The sequence below is a fragment of the Pygocentrus nattereri genome, chromosome 27 (genome assembly GCF_015220715.1).
Source record: "Pygocentrus nattereri isolate fPygNat1 chromosome 27, fPygNat1.pri, whole genome shotgun sequence".
Taxonomy (NCBI): Eukaryota; Metazoa; Chordata; class Actinopteri; order Characiformes; family Serrasalmidae; genus Pygocentrus; species Pygocentrus nattereri.
In genome coordinates, this window is record NC_051237.1 from 5,183,293 (window position 1) to 5,204,600 (window position 21,308).

General features: G+C 38.5%; 1 protein-coding gene across 1 annotated transcript; it reads right to left on the bottom strand.

The window, feature by feature from the left end:
• Positions 1–14,622: 14,622 nt before the first annotated feature.
• Positions 14,623–20,709, bottom strand: fam8a1a (family with sequence similarity 8 member A1a). Its single transcript, XM_017693733.2, has 5 exons — positions 20,206–20,709; positions 19,716–19,836; positions 19,403–19,526; positions 16,605–16,744; positions 14,623–16,509 (listed from the first exon to the last, which is right to left on the bottom strand). Exons 1-5 carry the CDS (start codon positions 20,597–20,599, stop codon positions 16,365–16,367), a joined length of 924 nt encoding a protein of 307 aa, XP_017549222.1. The 5' UTR covers positions 20,600–20,709; the 3' UTR covers positions 14,623–16,364.
• Between the last annotated feature and the right edge of the window lie 599 nt (positions 20,710–21,308).

The window sequence follows — 21,308 nt, forward strand, 5'->3', positions numbered from 1 at the left end:
ACGCAAAATAACTGCCAAGGATTTGAGAAGAATCAAGCGTGAAGCTACCAGGAACCCATTATCTTCCAGTTCTGTCATATTTCAGACCTGCAACCTAGCTGGAGTATCAAGAAGTACAAGATGTTCAGTGCTCAGAGACATGGCCAAGGTAAGGAAGGCTGAAACCCGACCACCACTGAACAAGACACATAAGCTGAAGCATCTAGACTGGTCCAAGAAGAATCTGAAGACAGATTTTTCAAAGGTTTTATGGACTGTTGAAATGAGAGTGACTCTTGACGGACCAGATGGATGAGCCGTGGCTGGATCAGTAATGGGACAGAGCTAACTTCGAGTCAGACGCCAGCAAGGTGACTGGTATGGGCTGGTATTATTAAAGATGAGCTGGTTGGACCTTTTTGGGTTGAAGATTGGCTCAAAATCAACTCCCAAGCCTAATGCCAGTTTTTAGAAGACACTTTCTATAAGCGGTGGTACAGGAAGAATCTGCATCTTTCAAAAAGACAATGATTTTTATGCAGGACAATGCTCCATCACATACCTTGTTAATAATTCTATTTTTTCTGACTGTAATGTGGTGACTCGCCTTGTCGGTTCAAGGCAGATCACTCTAGACCAGGGGTCGGCAACATGCAGCTCTGGAGCCACATGTGACTCTTTCACTGCCCTGTTGCAGCTCCACAGCAGAAACAAACTTTTAGGCAAAAATAAAATAATCCTCCTTTTCAGTAAAATAAAGCTTTGCCTGTCATTTTTAGCATAGTTTTAAAAATAAATGGTCTTAAACTGGTAATTCTTTGACCCGTAACTTTGAAGACTGGTGCGCAGAGTGCTGGCCACATAGCAATGCAGGCAACTATCTCATCTAGCTAGCAGCTAAGGAAAAAGCCAAGGAGAAATATTTAAGATGAACAGCAATTATGTGTAGACAACTGGACTTATAATCACTCCAGCTGGTTTACTCATAATGTTTAATCTGCAACTAGAAACTAAAGAAGTCACAAATCTGAAGTCAGCTTCTTATTGTCATGATTGGCTCCTCCCACTCCTCCATGTGCTTTTCTGTTTACTTTTTATCATCCATGTGCTTCTTTGTTTGGGTTCCTTCCTAGTCCAGCCCCCTTGTTTTCTGACTCTGTTTTTGATTTATCCCACCTGTTTTCCACCTGTGTCTTGTGAACCCTCGTTAGCCCTTGTGTATTTAAGCCCTGTGTTTGCCCCTTGTGTTTGCTGGTCTTTGTTGGATGTATGTTTCGGATGTTGTTTGGATGTTTGATGTATGGTCTGAATTGTTTTGTTTGGTGTTCATTACTCTGGCCTTCGTATTCTGTTTATCCTGTGTTTCCTTTTTGTTATGTCTCTCCCTCCTGCTCTCCATATTGGATACCTGAACCTGAACTGTCTTGACCATGACCCTGGATTTGCCCTCAATAAAAGTCACTTATCTCCGCACATGCGTCCACCTCATCACTCCCCACCATTACACTTATTTTCCTGCTTGTTGTTTTCCTTGTTTGAATTTTCCCATTCCACCTGAATTTGTGCAACAGTTAGCTTTGTTCTGGCAAAAAAAAATTCTTTCCACCAAAGAATTATTTCATGTTTTGTGATTTTTTTTATAAGGATTGCGACCTTATCAGAGTAAACATTATTGAGTGTTTTCAGTCTTTAGGAAAAACAAATGCCTTATATTCAAACCTGTATACTTAGCATGGAAGTCTCAGTGAGTCCCAGTATGTGGCTAGACCTTATTTTCTTCACTTTCACGTCAAGATGTTTAGTAGCATGTCTAATACATACATAATATGTTCAAATGTGTGTGGACACCTATAGTAATCAGTGAAGTCAGCTGCTTTGGGTAGCACTCATTGATTTCCTCAGGTTTTCCTGGAACAACATCTATTAAGCTGATCAATTACATTATCCAACCAGCTTTAAAATCTCTCTCCCTCTCTCTGGTATCATTATAAAGGCAACAGTGAGAAACATTTACAAAAGTTAATTCATCAATACAGAACAGGCTGTGTATTAGCAGGTAAGCTCAGATATTTCTCTAATTTGTAGTATCATATCAACATTAATATGAACTCAAATACAGTGTATTTGTGATTCGTGCAGAGATGCATAATCTCATATTAACACAAAATGTACAAAATGTAATCCTGTTTTGGTGACACTATGCTAACACTAGCATGCTAATGTTAGCTACTTGGATTCAAATCTGTGCTACCTCCTAAATATTCTATAATGTGCTTAGGGTGAAGCGTTGGTTTTCACTGCAAAACAGCCTAGTTACATTAACCCGTGTATTTTAGCTTGCTAAGTAATGTCAGAGAGCTATAGCTAGCTAGCATAGTTAGCTGGTTAAAATCTAGGTAGTTACCCTGAATAGTTCATTTGGTAGCTAAAGTTATTTTTAGGATGACATTTGAAAGACACATTTTCATGTAAACCTCACCATTCAGCTAGCTAGCACATTTATACCCGTGTGAATAGATTATACAAGTCAGATTATGCCAGTGCCAATACAAGAGTTCAATTGCACCCACACAGTTTGTATAATCTCCATAGAAAAGCATTGCTAGCAAAATTATCAACACATGGCTCTAAGGTCATCATGCTCAATTCCATGGTAGGCTAGAAGGGTATAAAGCCCCCTGGTCTTGGGCTGTGGCACAATGAAACTGTGTTATCTGGAATGATGGCGCTCCATCCAAGACCTTTGGGATGAGCTAAAGTACTGTTTATAATCCAGAACTAATCATCCCACATCAGAACCCGACCTCACAAATGCTCTTGTAGCTAAATGCAATCTAATCCTCACAGCAATGTCCCAGCATCTAGTGGAAAATCTTGTCAGAGGAATAGAAATGATTACTGCAGCAAAGGGGGGACAAACTTCCCATTTAGAGATTTTAGAGAAAACACTGGATGGGCAGATGTCTACAAATATTTGGCTATATATAGTGTATCTGATCTTCTCTAGAATGTGTGAACATTAAAAACTCCACACTGGACCAGACCTTTTCACTTCAGATGGACCACAAATGGCCATTTGAGTAGATCACTGAAAAGCACACTGTAAATCCAGCCTGGTTTAAAGCACTACAGACTGCACTCTAAATGTCACCTCAGCCTGTTTTGTATCCAAAGTTACTTACAGAGCGGATGGTGTTAAATAAGGCAGAAGAAGTGTCTTGCACTGGGTTCTATGCAATGCGCTGAAGCTTTCTGAATGTTAATGAATTTCTGCAGGGGATTCCACACCCTCTGGACTCGCAGTCAAGAGATCAGAGAGAATATTCAATCATTCAGCAATGTCCCTGTTTCTCCCCGTCTCTTTCTCTCACATTTTCTTTCACTTATTTCTTCTGCTTTCTCTTCAGGTCTTTTCTGCTCGCATCGACCCACTCAGGGCACAATTCCAGAGAAGAGCTTCAGGCTCTTTTGCTTTCTTTGTGAGCGCGGACAACAACATACGCTTCTTCTCCTCTCCAGGAGCTTCACAGGGCCGTCCCCGCAAAAGCTGACCCCTGCATGCCTGTCACAGTGGTGCAACACATGCAGGGGAAGCGCTTTTGTTCTGCCACTGCACGCTTTGTGTGAGGAAGCAGCCTGGTTAGCATTCTGGAGAGAATGGATAACTTTCAGCGCAGTCATATCACAGACAGTGAGCTTTTCCTGTGTCTGACAAGGCTGTCTGATACTCAGAATGCAAAAAAACATGTCATGTATAACTTGTATATTTGCATAAAGGGGAATTCCACCAATATTTCACAATTTCTGTACAATTAACACTTTTTAACACTGAACAAGCTGTTCAGAGTGGTTTGATGCGAAATGCTCGGTTCTAGAGAAGCTTACCAAGTCAGATTTGTTTGTAGTGGTAGTGATAGGAACCAGACGTCTGTAGAATTTATTGCCTCTAATATAAAGTCTAATATAAAGTTATTACATGAAATGGTTATAAATACACTGCCTGAGAAACTGTTTTATAATAATTTTGAATTAGAATTTTGGCCTAAAAGGCTTTTACATCCATTCATATTGGAAGGGTATATGCAGGGCCTTAAAAAGCATAATATTACCCAAATTGAACAGAATTTTTCAGATTTACAGCTGTTTAACAACATTGCACATAAAAACTCAGAATAAGTGTAGGCTCACTGGTAGTAAATAAAATGGCTATATTTGTGTTGTAGACATGATGACCCCTGGTTCCTATCACCACCACTGTAAAAAAAATTCAGTCAGTAAGGTTCTCTACAATGAACCATTTCACATCAAACCACTCTGAATGAGTTTGTTTACATCCCAATGATTAAAGTGTTCTGAAATGTTGAAAAAGGTAACATACTGTATCTAAGACCTGAGATATGCTGTAATGATAGAAGCTTATTCCAGATTATTCAGCCTGTTTCAAAATATTACACTGTATCTGACTGCTGGTGCAGTTGTAAGGCAGAGCGATGACACAATATAAACAGGTTTAATGATAAATCTGTCAACCAAATCCAAAACGGGGCAAAACACCAAGAGTAAACAGAGTTCGAGCAAGGGGTCAAAGCCAATAGCAAAGGTACAAAAACGGATGGCAGAAAGACCTAGTCAAATATAGAAGAACAGAGGGTCATAAATGTGCTCAATCCAATAAACATACAAGAGAGATCGCTTAGTAATGTCAGTGAAACAATACCTCGCAAAGACAAAAAAATAAATAAAAGCCCAGGCTTTTGTACTCTCAGCTATTACGATTCACAGGTGAAGATAGTTAAAAGTCAGGTGAATGTGAGTGCATGTTGACGTCCGAGGTCACCCGATCTCCCAGCGTATTCTGGGAGTTGGAGTCCGAGTCCATATGCGGACTCACATGCGTGACAGCAAGTTCACTTGATATGATTACTTAGAAAAATGTACATTAAACATACTTGATCCAAATGTGCGCATCATTTCTACATGAATTCAATGTATTATTAACACAATTGTTGTCAAAAGTAATTAAACTGAGAGATAAAATTGCACTGATGTAATATATTTTATATTTGTGGAGATGATGTTCACATCTGAATCAAGTCATTTCCGCACATTTTCCAGGTCTGTGGAACACCATGTTGGGGGAGGCAAGTCAGGAAAGCTCTGTAAATGGGGTCAGTTAGTTCATGCTCACCAATGCATTATCAACAAAGCCCAGTTACACAGATTTCTCATACAGAAACTGTCCGGCTTTGGAAAAGACTCAAATCCCCAGTTTCAGCCTTAAAAGTTCTGCTCTTCAGCCAGAAGCGTGCAATTCTCACAGCAACATCATGAACAGACTGGACTGAAGACTGGCCTTCAATTGCCCAGCCTGCATGGTGACAGACAGACGGTCAAAAAAAGAAGGTCCTTCAAAGGCAGCTTCATTTGTGTGTCTAAGCCCTTGGGAGACAAAGATGGTTAGAAATTGGTGATGACTCAGGCAGCAGGATTAATGGAAGCTATTTAGGGAGTCTTTATGCAGAGTAGAAAAGACGTGGACACTTTTTGTTGTTCTAAAAATCTGTGCAGGGGAAAATCCATGGATTATCCCTGATGAGGCTCTGCTGGATCATCATGCCCAGCAGCAATTCTAAGACTGCTGTAAGCACTTTGCTCACATGGATGCGATTATAGCTGGAGTATTATCTGCCGAATGAAGATATGAAGATCAGAGATGAAGGACTAGCAAGATACTTCATCATAATTCACTTTTAGCCAGATAACTTACATGCTTTAAAATAAAGGTGCCTAAAGAGTCTTTTTGTTAAGACACCACAAAAGAACCACTTTTGGTTCCCTAAAGGCCAGAGCATGTGAAGTTTCTCAAAAATAGACAAAGCAAGTTTATTTTTATAGCACATTTCATACACTGCAGTCATTCAAAGCGCTCTGCAAATGAGAAAATAGAAAGATATTTTAAATTAAAATTTAAAATGTGTCCAGACATTGTTGGTGTGCCATACTTATGTGATTGCTGTGAGTTTCTACAATGCCACTCAATCGCAATGTTCTAGAATGTTCTTCCCCAGAAAGTTCTCCCTGAATACTCCCAGAGTGTTCTAGAGTGTTTGAGTTCTATTCACAGTGATCAAGAATGTTTTCCCCTTCATGGTGTTCTAATGTGTTCTTCCCCAGAATATTCTGCCCCCATAAAGAGTGTTTTAGAATGTTCTCCCCATTCGCATTGTTCTAGTATGTTCTCTCCGAGAATGTTCTTCTCCATTCACTCTGCTCTAGAATGTTCTTCCATATTCAAACTATTCTATATTGTCCTCCCCCATTCACTCTGCTCTACAATGTTCTTCTGTATTCGAACAGTTCTATAAAGTTCTCTCCATTCACACTGTTGTAGTTTGGTCTTCATCAATATGTTCACTCTCATTCACTGTAATACAGAGAGATTCACTCGAAAGAGGCCCTGAATATTCTGTAATAACTCTCACTAGGACGAAGTAATTTGAACGAAGCAATGTGCAATGTGCTCCTCAGTATATGAAGCTTCGTCGTTTAACTTTTGTTTGCAACATCCGGGTGCAGACCCCCGTACCCCTTCATGTGTCTAGATGAAAACAGAAATAACATCTAGCGTCGCATGTAATGCAATCTATTACACATATGTCGAGATATTTAGCATATTTTTTAGTTCAGATTGATTCATCCTAACAGGAGATACAACAGAATATTTGGGGCCTCTTTCGAGTGAATCTCCCTGTAGAATGTTCTTCCCTATTCACAGTGTTTGTGCTTTTCCATTCATAATATTCTAGAATGTGCTCTCGCATTCGCATTGTTCTAGAGTGCTCCTTTGTTATCGATCAGGGATGTTCTCTCTAATTCACACCATTCTAGAATCTTCTTTTGGTTCTAGAGTTCTAGACTGTTCTAGAATGTTATTCCCTATTCACACTGTTATAGAATGTTCTTCCCATTCTCATTGATCTAGATTGTTATTCCCTATGCACACTGTTCTAGGATGTTTTTCCCCATTCACACTGTAATAGAATGTTCTTCCCATTCTCATTGTTCTAGGATGTTATTCACTATTCACACTGTTCTAGGATGTTAATACCCTATTCACACTGTTCTAGAATAACTTTTCCATTCATAATATTCCAGAATGTGCTCTCGCATTTGCATTGTTCTAGAGTGCTCCGTTGTTATCGATCAGGGATGTTCTCTCTAATTCACACCATTCTAGAATCTTCTTTTGGTTCTAGAGTATTCTGCCCATTCTCACTGTTCTAGGGTGTGATTCCCCATTCAGACTGTTCTAGAATGTTATTCCCTATTCACACTGTTCTAGGATGGTATTCCCCATTCACACTGTTATAGAATGTTCTTCCCATTCTCATTGTTCTAGATTGTTATTCCCTATGCACACTGTTCTAGGATGTTTTTCCCCATTCACACTGTAATAGAATGTTCTTCCCATTCTCATTGTTCTAGGATGTTATTCACTATTCACACTGTTCTAGGATGTTAATACCCTATTCACACTGTTCTAGAATAACTTTTCCATTCACAGGTTTCTTGAATGTTCTCCCCATTCTCACTGTTCTAGGATGATATTCCTCATTTAAACTGTTCTAGAGTATTATTTCCATTCACAAGGTTCTAGAATATTCTTCCCATTCTCATTGTTCTAGGATGTTACTCCCTATTCACACTATTCTTGGATGCTAATTCCCTATTCACACTGTTCTATGATGTTATTCCCTGTTCACACTGGTCTAGAATATTACTTCCATTCACACTGGTCCAGAATATTCTCCCCATTCTCACTGTTCTATGACATTATTCCCCATTCACAGTGTTCTAAATATTATTTCCATTCATGGGGTTCTTGAGTGTTGTCCCCATTCACACTGTTCTAAATATTGTTTATATTCACAGTCCTAGAATGTTCTCCCAATTCTAGCTTGTTATATGATGTTTTCCCTCATTCACACTGTTTTCAAATGTTCTCCCCTACTCATAAATGTTCTGTAATTTTCTCTCATATTCACACTGTTTTACAATATTCTCCACAAGAATGTTCTCCTGTAATCATTCTCCTCCTGGTTTATTTTGCTTATGCATTCTAATACCTGAACAGCATAAAGCTAAATGCCAGCATTACAATGTTGGTGTTTTGAAGATTGGTCTCATAAAAGTGATGCTTTGTGTAGTTTTAGCCTCAGATGAGGCTCAGACTGTGTATCAAACTAGAAGTATATAGTAAAGTCATGCTCCAAAGCTGATCTGTATTATTCACCAGCATAAAACACATCTCGCTACTAAGCAGCATCATTTGTGTAGCAGTGCTCATGGTGGGATCAGTGCAGGCTGCTTCCTTCCTGTGTCGAAGGGGCTTGTTATTTTCGCAGGATCTCTCTCTCCAGCGCTCTCTGTGATATCTCCTAATTAGCCACCTCACTGCAGCGCTCCCCTCACCTGACTCCCAGCTGCTAGTGCACAATGAGAGCAGCAACAGATAGAAAACAATAGCCCGTTTAATGAGGACCTTTTTTTGCGCACTCCAGAGATGACAGGACAAATCGAGTTTTACGGTGATGACATGTTACCATGTCGGAACAAGAAAAAAGTTAAGTGAGCTCTCATTCGTACAGAGTATTAACTCAACAAAGACTACATCTATGGCACAGAGGGTAATAACTTCACTGTGTTTGCCTACAGGTAAATGATTCTTACAGTTCACATATACATGTAGGATGTTCCATATTGACTGAGAGAGAGTAAATATTGTTGGACGATAGCTGCATGTCACATTCTAAGAATGGCCTGAACAGACATGGGGTCATGTAAGTTGACTACTGCAGGAAAAGAACAGTGTGTATGGAAGATAAGTAATGGTGGAGAACATGTTGGAAAAAACTGCCATGAAACTACATTTGACTTGTATATGAGAGATAAAGAGAGCTGGTAGGTGTGATATTGCAAAGCTACAACTCAGAGTTGAAAAATCATCCCTTTTTTCAGACCCTGTTACATTTTCAAAACAGCCTGTGGAACAAAAGTATAGGACTGTGCAAAATCAGAATCTAAACAGAAGCTAGATACATAATACATAATTCTTCTTTTTCCAGGAAGCATTTCTGAGGAGCTGTGTGTCGAGAAAACTGGAGTTCTGCACATTATTAAAAGACACAGAGAAAACGAGACCAAGCAAGGCCTGGAAGACCACCAAAAATGGTACCATTAGATAAACAGCACACAGGCAGACATCTCAACCTCAAATTGCCTGGGGGCCACGGGGTCTTCTTCAAGGGGAGCCAGTAGAAAAAAATGTCAGCAATTTTTATTTCAGGTAAGAATGAATGAATAATTAATAAATAAATAATTAATAATTATTAGCAATACTTCAGCCAGTACAAACTATTACTACTATAGATATTGTGCAACATAATAATAATTGTGTATTGTATAATCATAATTATTAGTGGTAGTCGTAGTCATAGTAGGAGTGGTAACAGTATAAATACATAGAGCATTTAATAAATCATTTTGCATTCACTTGAAATAAGCAAACGCACATTCAACAGGAGAATTGCGGGCGACTCATTATAATACAAATAGTGTTTCTGATGAACGTGAATGAAGTTTTTATGAGTGAAGTGCTGAGCAGTTATCAGCATTCTCGGTGGATTCATTTGATAATTCTATTAATTTCTTCATTCTGACATGCTGTGTCTCCCACTGCGTCATGAATGAATCAGGCATAGAGCACATTTACCTAACTTATCAGTCTAAATTAGAGTAATAGCTAATATACATTCATGCCTGCTCAGTGTGCAGCATTCATGCTAAATGCAACATCAGGTTTTCGTTTGCTGCTTTGTCTTGCATGCAGCTCTCTATCATTGTTTTTAATCATAAGCGCAAGCCTAAACTGATTTTATATAGCTTATACTAGGTAACCAGCCACAGTATCCAGTCAGTGAAGCAAATTAATCCATCAAGTGTAAATATTTGCCTGTAGAAAAATGGAAAAGGGCAGCTTAACACTATGGGTCTGAAAGCATGTGCAGCTGTCAAGAAGCCCTTACTAAGAAAAGGAAACGACAAAAAATAAGAAAATGCACGTGAATCGAACAAAGACGCAGATGGTTTTCTTGAAACAATGGACTGATCACACCAGAGTCCAGACCTCAAGATCATTTAATACATTTGGGATTTCTTGGATCATAAGCTGCAATAAAAAACAATCAACATCTAAGACTGAACTTTTCAGGCAGGGAAAAATATCCCTGTAGATTTCTTTGAAAAACCGAAAGCAAGTCTCCTGAAAAGACTGAAAGCACTTAGTTGTTGATACTTCTGTGAAATTAAGCTGTCTTAGGTCTGCCAATCAGAGCTGGGTGTGTGTGGGCAGGATGAAGCTAGGCCCGCTGGGACTCCATTTACCAGAAACCCTGCTGATGAGGAAGTGGAGAGAGCCAGCAGCTGGGAAACTGCAGCCATGCCAGGCTTCACGGCCCCGCTGGAGCAGATGTGCAGCTCAATAAAAATTACATTAGACATTAAAAAAACAGTTAAGTGGAGTTGTAGGCAGTGTACAGGTTTCTGTCTGAGGTGAGTGATCAAACCTACTGCCTGTTTCATCACTCATTTTAACACAGCCTTGTCAGCTTAGCCTCACTGCATCCCTCACAGAAGAATGCAGATCAGCTCAAGTGAAGTTAGATGAGTCGTGTCGACTTCAGCTGCAGAACTTGCTCAGAAATGATTGTAGTTTGATGCAGTTCCCTTTTCACCCCCGAAAACAGACAAAATACAAGCAGTAGCAATAAATACTTGATATTTCAAAACTTTTACGTTCAGTTTGCTAGCTTGCTCTGCTAGGCTACTCAGCTAGCGACACAAAAACTAAAGGTAAGATACAAGGGCTTTACATTATATATGCATATAACCATACTTTTAAACTTATAGGCAGACAAAGCATATTATTCGCTCTAATGAAGGTGTAACACACTTCCAAGTACTTAGTCAAATTTGGTGAAAGCAAAAGAGAGCCCTAGAAGGAAGTTGTGGCAAGACTTGCTTGCTGTTGTTCAACAAGTCTTCATTTAGTCTTTATCATGAATTCATAATTTACATAGCAAGCCTCCCTATAAAAGTCCCTAAATAAAAATATAGGCCTAAACAGCTAAAATAGGAGCTTCATTAAACTTATCTGTAATTAATTTATGTTAGAAGTTATTTGGAAAGAATGATGGAAAAAACAATATTTGGAATTCTTTTATGCAACTTTGTAACAACATAAAACTTTTTCTAGGTATTTTAATTACCTGCGCCATCTTAAGACATAAAGCACTTTGTTGTTTGAAAAAAATATTTTGAAGGCTTTTTTTTTTTTGCATAGTCACACTGTGCCCTATTAACCTCCACTGGGATTACACCTTCTAAATAAAGCTCTTGCTATGTAAATGAGTGTATGGATGCCTGACAGCACATCATTACAGCTTAAAAAATGCACATACAAAACAGGGCTGGGCTGTGATATTTATTGTTAATATTTTCAGAGCATACTGTGGATGTCTTAAGTGCTTACTTTGTAAACAAAATTGACTGTTTCATTCATTACAAAGAAAACACAGTCCTATTTGGATTTAGTGCTGCACAGTACGTCATGGTGAATAAATGTCACTGCACTTGAAATGTCATCAAGTATCACGACATATTTTTGTGCAGGTTATTGTGTGGACAAGAAATAGATGAGCAGCATTCACAAGCAGAACAAAGTGTCCAATGTGGATGGCCACCTGGTTTTCATCAGTAAGTAGTTAAAACACATTAGGGGGCAGCAAGTCACCCAAATATAAAGGCTGAGTGGAAATACAGTATAAAATCCATCATTCACAATGCCAGGTGTCAAACTCCATCTGTTGCCACCTAATTTATCTGTGCTGAACACTCGCTGCTGTGTCCTGAAATCTGATTCTGCGTGAATCATGACCCACAGATTGTTACCATATTGTACAATTGCTGACTTTTCAAGAACTAAAACTGTCCTGGAAAGAAGCAGAAGAAGAAGAAAAAGAAGTAATAATAATAAGAAGAGGTGCTCTGCTATATTTATTACTCATATTCCCCAATTCCAGAAATGGAAAATCAGCTAACATAAAAAGTGATAAAACACATGGGAACATTGAAAAAAATGTTCAGTAAACATATGGTAGTGTTAGATTATATTTGTTTGTTAAATAAAACTCTTTTACTTATCATGACTTCTGATTATGATAAAATCATGTCATATTTTAAGAGTCTCTTATGCAGAAGTGGAGACAATTCCAAATGATTATCAAACCTTTTCTGTCAGAATGAGGGAGTACTGGTTGCTGCAGACCTGGATAAATGAATGAGGACTTGCACATTTACACACATATTGTAGATGGACATTCTAATTTTATATATATGTATATATATATATATATATATATATATATATATATATATATATATATATAAATATATATACAACCCCAATTCCAATGAAGTTGGGACGTTGTGTAAAACATAAATAAAAACAGAATACAATGATTTGCAAATCCTTTTCAACCTATATCCAACTGAATACACTACAAAGACAAGATTTTTCATGTTCAAACGGATAAACTTTATTGTTTTTTGCAAATATTCACTCATTTTGAATTTGATGCCTGCAACATGTTCCAAAGAAGTTGGGACAGAGGCATGTTTACCACTGTGTTACATATATATATATATATATATATATATATATATACACACACACATACACACACACACACACACAAACACACACACACGGTATATTGCCAAAAGTATTCACTAGAGTGCCATCCCATTCAAAGGCCCACCCTTTACAGCTATAACACCTTCAACTCTTCTGGGAAGGCTTTCCACAAGGTTTAGGAGTGTGTTTATGGGAATTTTTGACCATTCTTCCAGAAGCATATTTGTCAGGTCAGACAGCGATGTTGGACAAGAAGGCCTGGCTCGCAGTCTCCACTCCAATTCATCCCAAAGGTGTTCTATCAGGTTGAGGTCAGGACTCTGTGCAGGCCAGTCAAGTTCTTGCACAACAAACCCGCTCACCCATATCTTTATGGACCTTGCTTGGCATCACCAAACTGTTCCCACAAAGTTGGGAGCATGAAATTGTCCACAATCTCTTGGTCTGCTGAAGCATTAAGAGTTCCTTTCACTGGAACTAAGGGGCCGAGCCAAACCCCTGAAAAACAACTCCACATCATTATCCCCCCTCCACCAAACTTTACACTTGGCACAATGCAGTCAGACAAGTACCGTTCTCCTAGCAACCGGCAAACCCAGAGTCATTTGACACTTTGCATTGCACTTGGTGATGTAAGGCTTGAATGCAGCTGCTTGGCCATGGAAACCCATTCCATGTAGCTCTCTGTGCTCTGTTCTTGTGCTAATCTGAAGGCCACATGAAGTTTGGAGGCCTGTAGCAATTAACTCAGAAACGCAGAAAGTTGGCTGAGTTGCTGTCGTTCCCAATCACTTCCACTTCGTTATAATACCAACGACAGCTGACTGTGGAATATTTAGTAGTGAGGAAATTTCACGACTGGACTTGTTGCACATGTGGGATCCTCTCACGGTACCATGCTGGAATTCACTGAGCTCCTGAGAGCAACCCATTCTTTCACAAATGTTCGTAGAAGCAGTCTGCAGGCCTAGGTGCTTGGTTTTATACACCTGTTGCCATGGACGTGATTGGAACACCTGAATTCAATGATTTGGATGGATGAGTGAATACTTTTGGAAATATAGTGTTTATATATCCCATTGTTTAATCTAAATATCTAGTGATTTGAACACATCTGAGTTGGATCAGAACTGTTCAGTGTTGGTGAGTGATGAATTTAACCCTTCAAAATGCTCACCCATGGAAAGGTTCTATAAGAATTGCTTATGGATTTTGAGATATTGTTAATTGTTGGTTGTTTTGTGTAAACATTTTAGCCTTAAACGTATTTTTATACACCTTAATGGTGGAGAGGTACATGTAGGGCACTGTAAGGCAAAATCCCTAATTACTATTTTACCATCATCTGTATCACATATAAAAACTCCGACATCTTTAACATAAAAAATAAATAAAATAAATAATTATAAAAAAAAAGGGTAAGGAAGTGGCTGTATATACCTCAGGCAGGGGCACAGCCACAGATAGGCCTGGACAGGCCTTGGTCTATGCAGAGTGATGGCAGGTCTACTCAATCAAATGGGGAAAGATAAATTATTAAACTGCATTTTGTAAGATTCAAGTGAAATGTGTGCACTGTCAGAACAGATTGTCCTTAATTACACATGAAAGTTTATTCATAAACCAGTGAAAAGTTATTTTGTTAACTGATTAGTGACAAAGTAAAATTCTTTATGGCTGTGCCATTGAATTGTTTGTTTCAAACCATGACAAATTATTGTTTGCATGCTTTTGTGTATGCGTGCGTGACTATGTGTTCTGGGGCAAGTTAGTCCCCAATTTCCTCATCTGACCCATAAGGTTCTGATTATGAACAATGTCTGCAGGACCAAAAGACGTCCAGAGAGTCCAGGCACAAAAAAAAAAAATGAGAAAGAAATGAACAAGGCTGCCGGGTTATGTACTTTTTATTTATGCCAAAAGATTGAAATCATCATTCCTTTCACAGTAATTATTCCTGATTGGCCATGATATGAAATGAAGGCCTAATTCTGTTGGCTTTCTTTGAGACTGCCACTATGAGCCAGGGCCACTGGAGTGTGTAAGAGCAAGGCATTTTCATATTGAAACTCAATGAGCCTTTTTAACGTTAAGACACAATTAGCTTGTGTACAAACAGCACCCTCTAGTGGACATCACAGTAAAAATCACCTTAGTTCATGTAAATGTAAATGAAATGTTTGATACTGCAGTTCAGAAAGTAGGCAGTGTTATTTAAAGGCACACACTGCCAATCCATTTGCTATAAAGCTACAAAGTGTGTTACTCCTTTCAAATATAAGGGCAACCTTCCACTTGCAAGGACAAATAACCTGATGAAAGACGTTTTGAGGCTTTAACTGCTTTACATTGAAGATAAAACCTTAAAATACTGCCTCAATGAGAATAAAAAATTCTCTTAACATTTTTAAGCATCAAAACAAACGGTATTCAAGAGTAAAATGTTAACATGCAATAAAGTTGGTGCAAATAAAATTAATTGGATTTTTAAGAAAATGAAAAGAGTATAGTAGCTTCAATTCAGCACATTTTGCACTAGTTCTTAGTGGTCAATATATACTCTGACTGTCTCCTGTCAAATAAGTTAATTATATAATCAATTCAGAATAAAACATTTGCAAAATAGTATAATTAAACTGAAGTGCACAATGAAATACAGATTAGTCTCATACAGAATGATGGACGGCTTTGTTTATATTGTCATTACATCAGCCTGAAAAAGCCAAGCTGCACTTTGAGCTTGAGATCATCACAGAAGTGAACGTAAACTTCTGTGCTCTGATTTATGAAATTTGCCAAAATTGCAACAGTGAGAGCAGCCATGGGATCCAGTTCAAAACTCATCACTGTTAAACCTTTAACAATAATATAAATATACAATAAAAATGTGCAAACCGATCATGTGCACTGCAATCCACTATTTTTAATCAGCAGCCTCCACTTAGATTCAAGGTATGGCTTATATACATGCAGTGGGCTGCTATCAGGGTGATGCAGCTTGTGAACAGAGGGCGTATTTTAACATACATGAGAAAGCCAGCCTTGTTTATAGCCTTTCAGACACTGATGGCCTTAACAAGAATACAACAGTCCAGACAGAGGCATGCGAGAAAAGAATGTATTCCAGAGGACAAGGGCAGGGCAGACATTTACCAAATGTCAAGCTAAGCTCCTCATCTTCAATGCAAATGATAACAGCCATGTCTGGCTGTGCTTTGAAGTCTGATACTGGATAACACTAATGCAAACCCTTTGGTGAATTAAATGGATAAGACTAGAATCTGGGTTGAGAGGTTTTCTCAAAAACTATAAAAACTATACATCAATTAAATGCTCAATTCATCAGTATGGCCTAGCATCCCCAAGCACTTAGGAAGTTTCTTTCTTATATATGTCTTAACACTAGAATTACCAAGCACCTCGATGTTCAACAACTAAAATGCTCACCGCCAAAACACAAAATTCTAAGATGCATTAATCAAACACATTTAAATAAAATAGTAAAAAGATCTGGTCACGATCTATGGCCATAACCTTTCAGGTTTCATTAGAGTTATACTCCCATATCATCAATACTATAAGGTTATATTCAGATACTGTGCCAAAGCCATTCTCTAATCTATGGCCCTGGTCATCTGCCCCCCCTACGTCGGACCACGATGGTTCCAGCCACAATGTCATACACAGTCCTGTTGTGCTGGAAGAACAGCAGTGTGATGAAGACAGGAAAGAGGAACGCGATGGACAAGTTCTTATTCAAGGCTCGTACAGTGGAACTGTGGATGAAAACAGCCATGAAAATCAGGAAAATCATCTTATATAAGCACATTTTCTACACGAGCTACATAAGCGTCAAGTTGACGTTACTCACGCAGACAAGGTGACATTAGATGCTGGTACCACCAGGACACGGTTGGGTCGTACCAAGACTGTAGAATCACAGGTCACAACTCGCAAGCCGAGCAGGAACTTCCCGGGTGTGGCACCTCCTGCTCCCCAAATACAGATGATCTACAAGAGTTTATATAGATTAATCCTCTTTCATAATATTTTGGACTGACTTAATTTGAACAATGCAGCCAAATTACATGTTTTGATTTTCCAAGAGAAAATAATGATCATATTATAAGAATTAATAAAATAAAGTACAGGGGACAAACACGTGAATATTACATTTTCCTGTCATATGAACGATTTTATTTACTTACTGTGTTTGACACATTGGAAAAAATAACAAGATGTGTGTTTTTACACAGGCCAGCTTTTATATTTTTGTCTGATTTGTTAAATTTAGCAAATATGCTGTCATTTGGAAAATGTGTGCTCTCTGTGAAAGATATGTAGATGTGTAATCAACAAAACATGGGTTCTGTCCTGGGGTGCCCAATGTTTTGCATACAAGTACATAATACAGTGCAAAAGCTTTAGGCACCTAAGCGCAGTGTTTAACCCTCTAGGGTCCATGACCTCGCCTGCACATCAAATTTGATATTTCTATGTATGTTTTTCTGTCGTTGTGATAGAACAGCGCAGAAATGTGGTCTAAACATTTCCTGAATCTGTAGAATCTGCCCTTTCACTTCAATCTTGAGATTGTATGTGACTCATATTCAGAGTTATGGGGCTTTGAAGAGGGGCTGAGACACGTCACCATGTGTAATCGGTGGATTCATGTGTCTGTGTACATTTTGTGTGACCAATGAACACTCAGGAAATCACTGAAGAATGATCCAACATGTTGGAAACCCTGCACTCTTCATCGAGTCCAAGTTAGAGACACATAAGAAATGTTGTGCAGAGTTTACAGCTGCTGAAGTTGCTGCAGTTTTGCAAAGTAGCAATGAAGATAACGGAGCATTCTGATACGAAACATATGGGTATCTTCTTATATTCAAGTGCCTTCAAAGATGAATTAACAAGATATGCAAAAGTGTTGAAACCAATTTTCTTGGCAATAAGTGTGCTTGTGTTTTTGCTTGTAACTATATATATTAGTAAATATTTATTAGCATGAAAATATGCAAAAAACAGTAAAAAGTAACAGGAATTTTGAAAAATAGTCAATATCTTCTAAAAGAACAAAGTTTGGATCCAGACCCCCAGGCATCACATGGATTGGTTCAATTCCATCATAACACTCATTCTACACAACAAAGTATTAATTAACCAAACCATGTGTTGGTTGATAACTACAAATAATGCTGGGCTGCACTGAGAGGTTTGGAAATGACATACATAAAACCACTACTTTTGGTATTACAGTTATTTATACCGTTTATTTATACAGTTATTTATATTATATATATATATATATATATATATATATATATATATATATATATAATATTCATGTTTTCTGGGCAAATAAAAGCAGCCTGATAAATAAACAGCTTTGTAGTTCTAATTAACTCAGGTGCCTAAAATATTTGCACAGTACTATTACTGACTGAAAATGGAAGTGATTGAAAGCGTATAATTTACAAAACTAGAAGCAAACCAGATTTTCGTCTTCATACGCAAAGGAAGCAAGTTAACATTTCTAAAACCGTTTTATCTGGTTTAAATGTCATTTTTCATTGTGACAGTTGTTACTGTTCATGGTTTGGCAGTTGTAACTCATGTTTGTGGAGAGATGTGAATTGTTTTCTCAGCAGATGATTCTAACCCATCTCCTTTAACCATTCATATCTTGCTAGCAGCAACACAGAAAAATTCACAACCAGAGACCCAGTGGTGTCCTAGTTAATTTGATAAAAGAATTTGGAGAGGATGTTTTTTGGAGGAATGTTTTACAGGTGGAATGGCTATGAGGGGGAAAAGGAACTTGTAACTTAAGCAAATGCTACACTTAGACACACCACACTGTCTAAACACAGGCATAATTTACAAGATAATGTGTATATAGTTAGCCCTCGTGGGTCCCCAATGGTGTAAAGCAATAGGATTGATAAGAATAATTACTTATCATTCCTATTACTAATAAAAGCACTAAGAATTTATATACCACCTTTCATACATACAGTGCAGCTCAAAGCATACAAACTAAAATACCTCTTCATTTTTTTAATTATGTCTCAGTCGTAGCTCACTGAAACAATCAGAGTAATTTTTACTTAAACAAACTGAAAAAAGCTGGATGTATATTTGCATGCGTGTTATGCAATAACTGTAACTACTCACTTAATATATGGCTATGTAATATAAATAGTACAGACAAAATGATGGCAATACCTCTACAAAACACAGTCACCCATACAAAAATTTAAACTAACTGTGCTGTGTAAAGCACTAACAGATATGGCAATAGCTTGTTATATTGATTTTATTTACCTGAGAGTCAAATAGTAAGTAAACACACTTAATGAAAAATACATGCAACTATTTATAAGGTCATTAAATGATTTTTTATGTAAATGGATAATAGGATCATTTTCTCATTTCACTATTGGTGCATTCATCTTATGCTATTCTGGAACCTGAAAAATGAACACTTGCTAATGTGAAGCTCAAATGATCTGTGCATTTACAATTCACATTTAATAAGTTGCATGGAGACTTTAATAAGGTGTATTCATAAAGCATCTTTACACAGGATGATCGACATCTACAATAACAGATGTCTTCAGTGTCTAAACAAGAGGCAATAATACTCACAAAACTTTCCCTCACCTCATAGAAACAAACCAAAACTCTGTACACTAGAGCCACCGCCATCATCTTCTGCAGATCCTCCAGAGACGTGTTCTCATCTATCTCCTCTACCACAAACTGCATAACAACTTTGGAAATGTCCCTGTGGACAGAATAGATCAGCAGGACATCACTTAACAATTCATTATAAGTTATAGCAGCTCTTGGTAATGTGCAATTTTATGTATGACAAATGCTTGGTAATAGACTGATATAACAACAGAGGGATTCTCTGGCACGAGCATGTCAGCAGACTTGTTATGAGAAGTGACAGAAGAGAGTTGTGACTTACTTCATTCCACTTAAGTGCATGATCCACAAAACTATGGTTGCTTTAACACAGAAGAGGATGAAGAAATCCACCATTTCAGCTAGAAATCTGTGTAAAGGGGAGGGAATGGTGTATTCTCTGCCTAAAACACAAAAGGGATGTGTGGGCAAACCAAAACAAAAAACTGCTATGGACAGTGTTCATATAGCTACAGAAAACTTCCAATTTAAACTTTAGATTTATTTTTAAAAATGTAAATGTGTTCTCTTGCCTCAAAAGTTCGTGCTCATGTTAAGCAAGTAAGCTCACATGAACTGGCTCTATAGGCATTCACTGTAAATTGTTATTGAAAAGGTTTAAGGTTCGAACTAATTAACTAGCCGGTGGCTTTTAAAGAAAGAAGTAACTTAACCTCTGAAAAATCTTGACAATGTTGAACATGAAGCAAAGTCATCAGTCTGACAGCCAGGCACTTTATTTAGCTGCTGACGCTAGCTAGCTAACTAGCTACCTGCTTGCTGCCCGGGCGCGTTTCCGTTCGCCTGTGCCGGGCTCGGCGCAGCTGCTGCTGGTGTCGAGGGCGAGAGGCTCCCGGGGTTTGCACCCGGTGTGGTGGTGGTCTGTGGCGGAGCCGTAAGCTGGCTGTACCAGCTGGCCATGTCTGAGGCTGTTGGGAACGGAGAGGCAGAAGAGTCGGCCGCATGCTGGCTGCCAGACTGCGGTGGAAAACACGGAGGAAACGGCAAAGCGGACATCAACATCCAGCTCTGCCAGTTCGCATAGCCGCAGTAATACTGCCACATCCATTCCTGCAACTTCTTACAGTACTCGGTTCTTGACATGCTGACATCTCCATTAAGCGTTTTACCGTCTGTTTTCTCCTCCTCACTCTTCGCCGTGGCCATGTTTTGCTGGCTTACGTGTTGTTTCTTCTTATTCTTTACCTGACTCAAAAAGCTAGCTAGCTAATCTGCCAGCCACCAGCGGCCGTACTCGGCTGTGCTACGATCTGGAAGCTACCACCCCGGCTGTGTGACACACTGGTGGGTAGTAAATCCACACAAGAGATCACGGTCGTGTCAGTTTACAGGTGCTTCATAGTAACGTCAGGTTTTCATAAAATGCATGTGAATATTATATGAGCAAATGGCGACGATGTTTTACAAACAAGCAGTAAAATTAAATAACGCACCCCTAAAAATGTGGTCATTAATGGTGTAGACCAGTGTTTACTGTCTCCGTCCCTGCGCTCCACCTGCTCTACACACTCAAAAAACCTGCTTCTTCAAGGTTTCGTTAGTAAAGTTACTGGTTCTGTTCAAAACCACGAGAACCGTTCCATGCTTAAAATCTGCTTTGGATGGTGAAATAGTTCTGCAGACTGATGGAGAATGTGTTATATGTGGTCCTATGTAGAACCTTTTTGAAAATGGTTCTATGTAGCACCAAAACGTGCTTTGCTGTCGTTACTTTGTCAAGTTTGTAACAGTAGCAGAACCCGTTTTTGGGTGCTACATAAAACCTTTTTCAAAAAGATTCTATAGGCAAACATATAAAACACATTCTCCAGCAATCTGAGGAATAATTTCACCATCCAAAGAACTTTTTCACCAC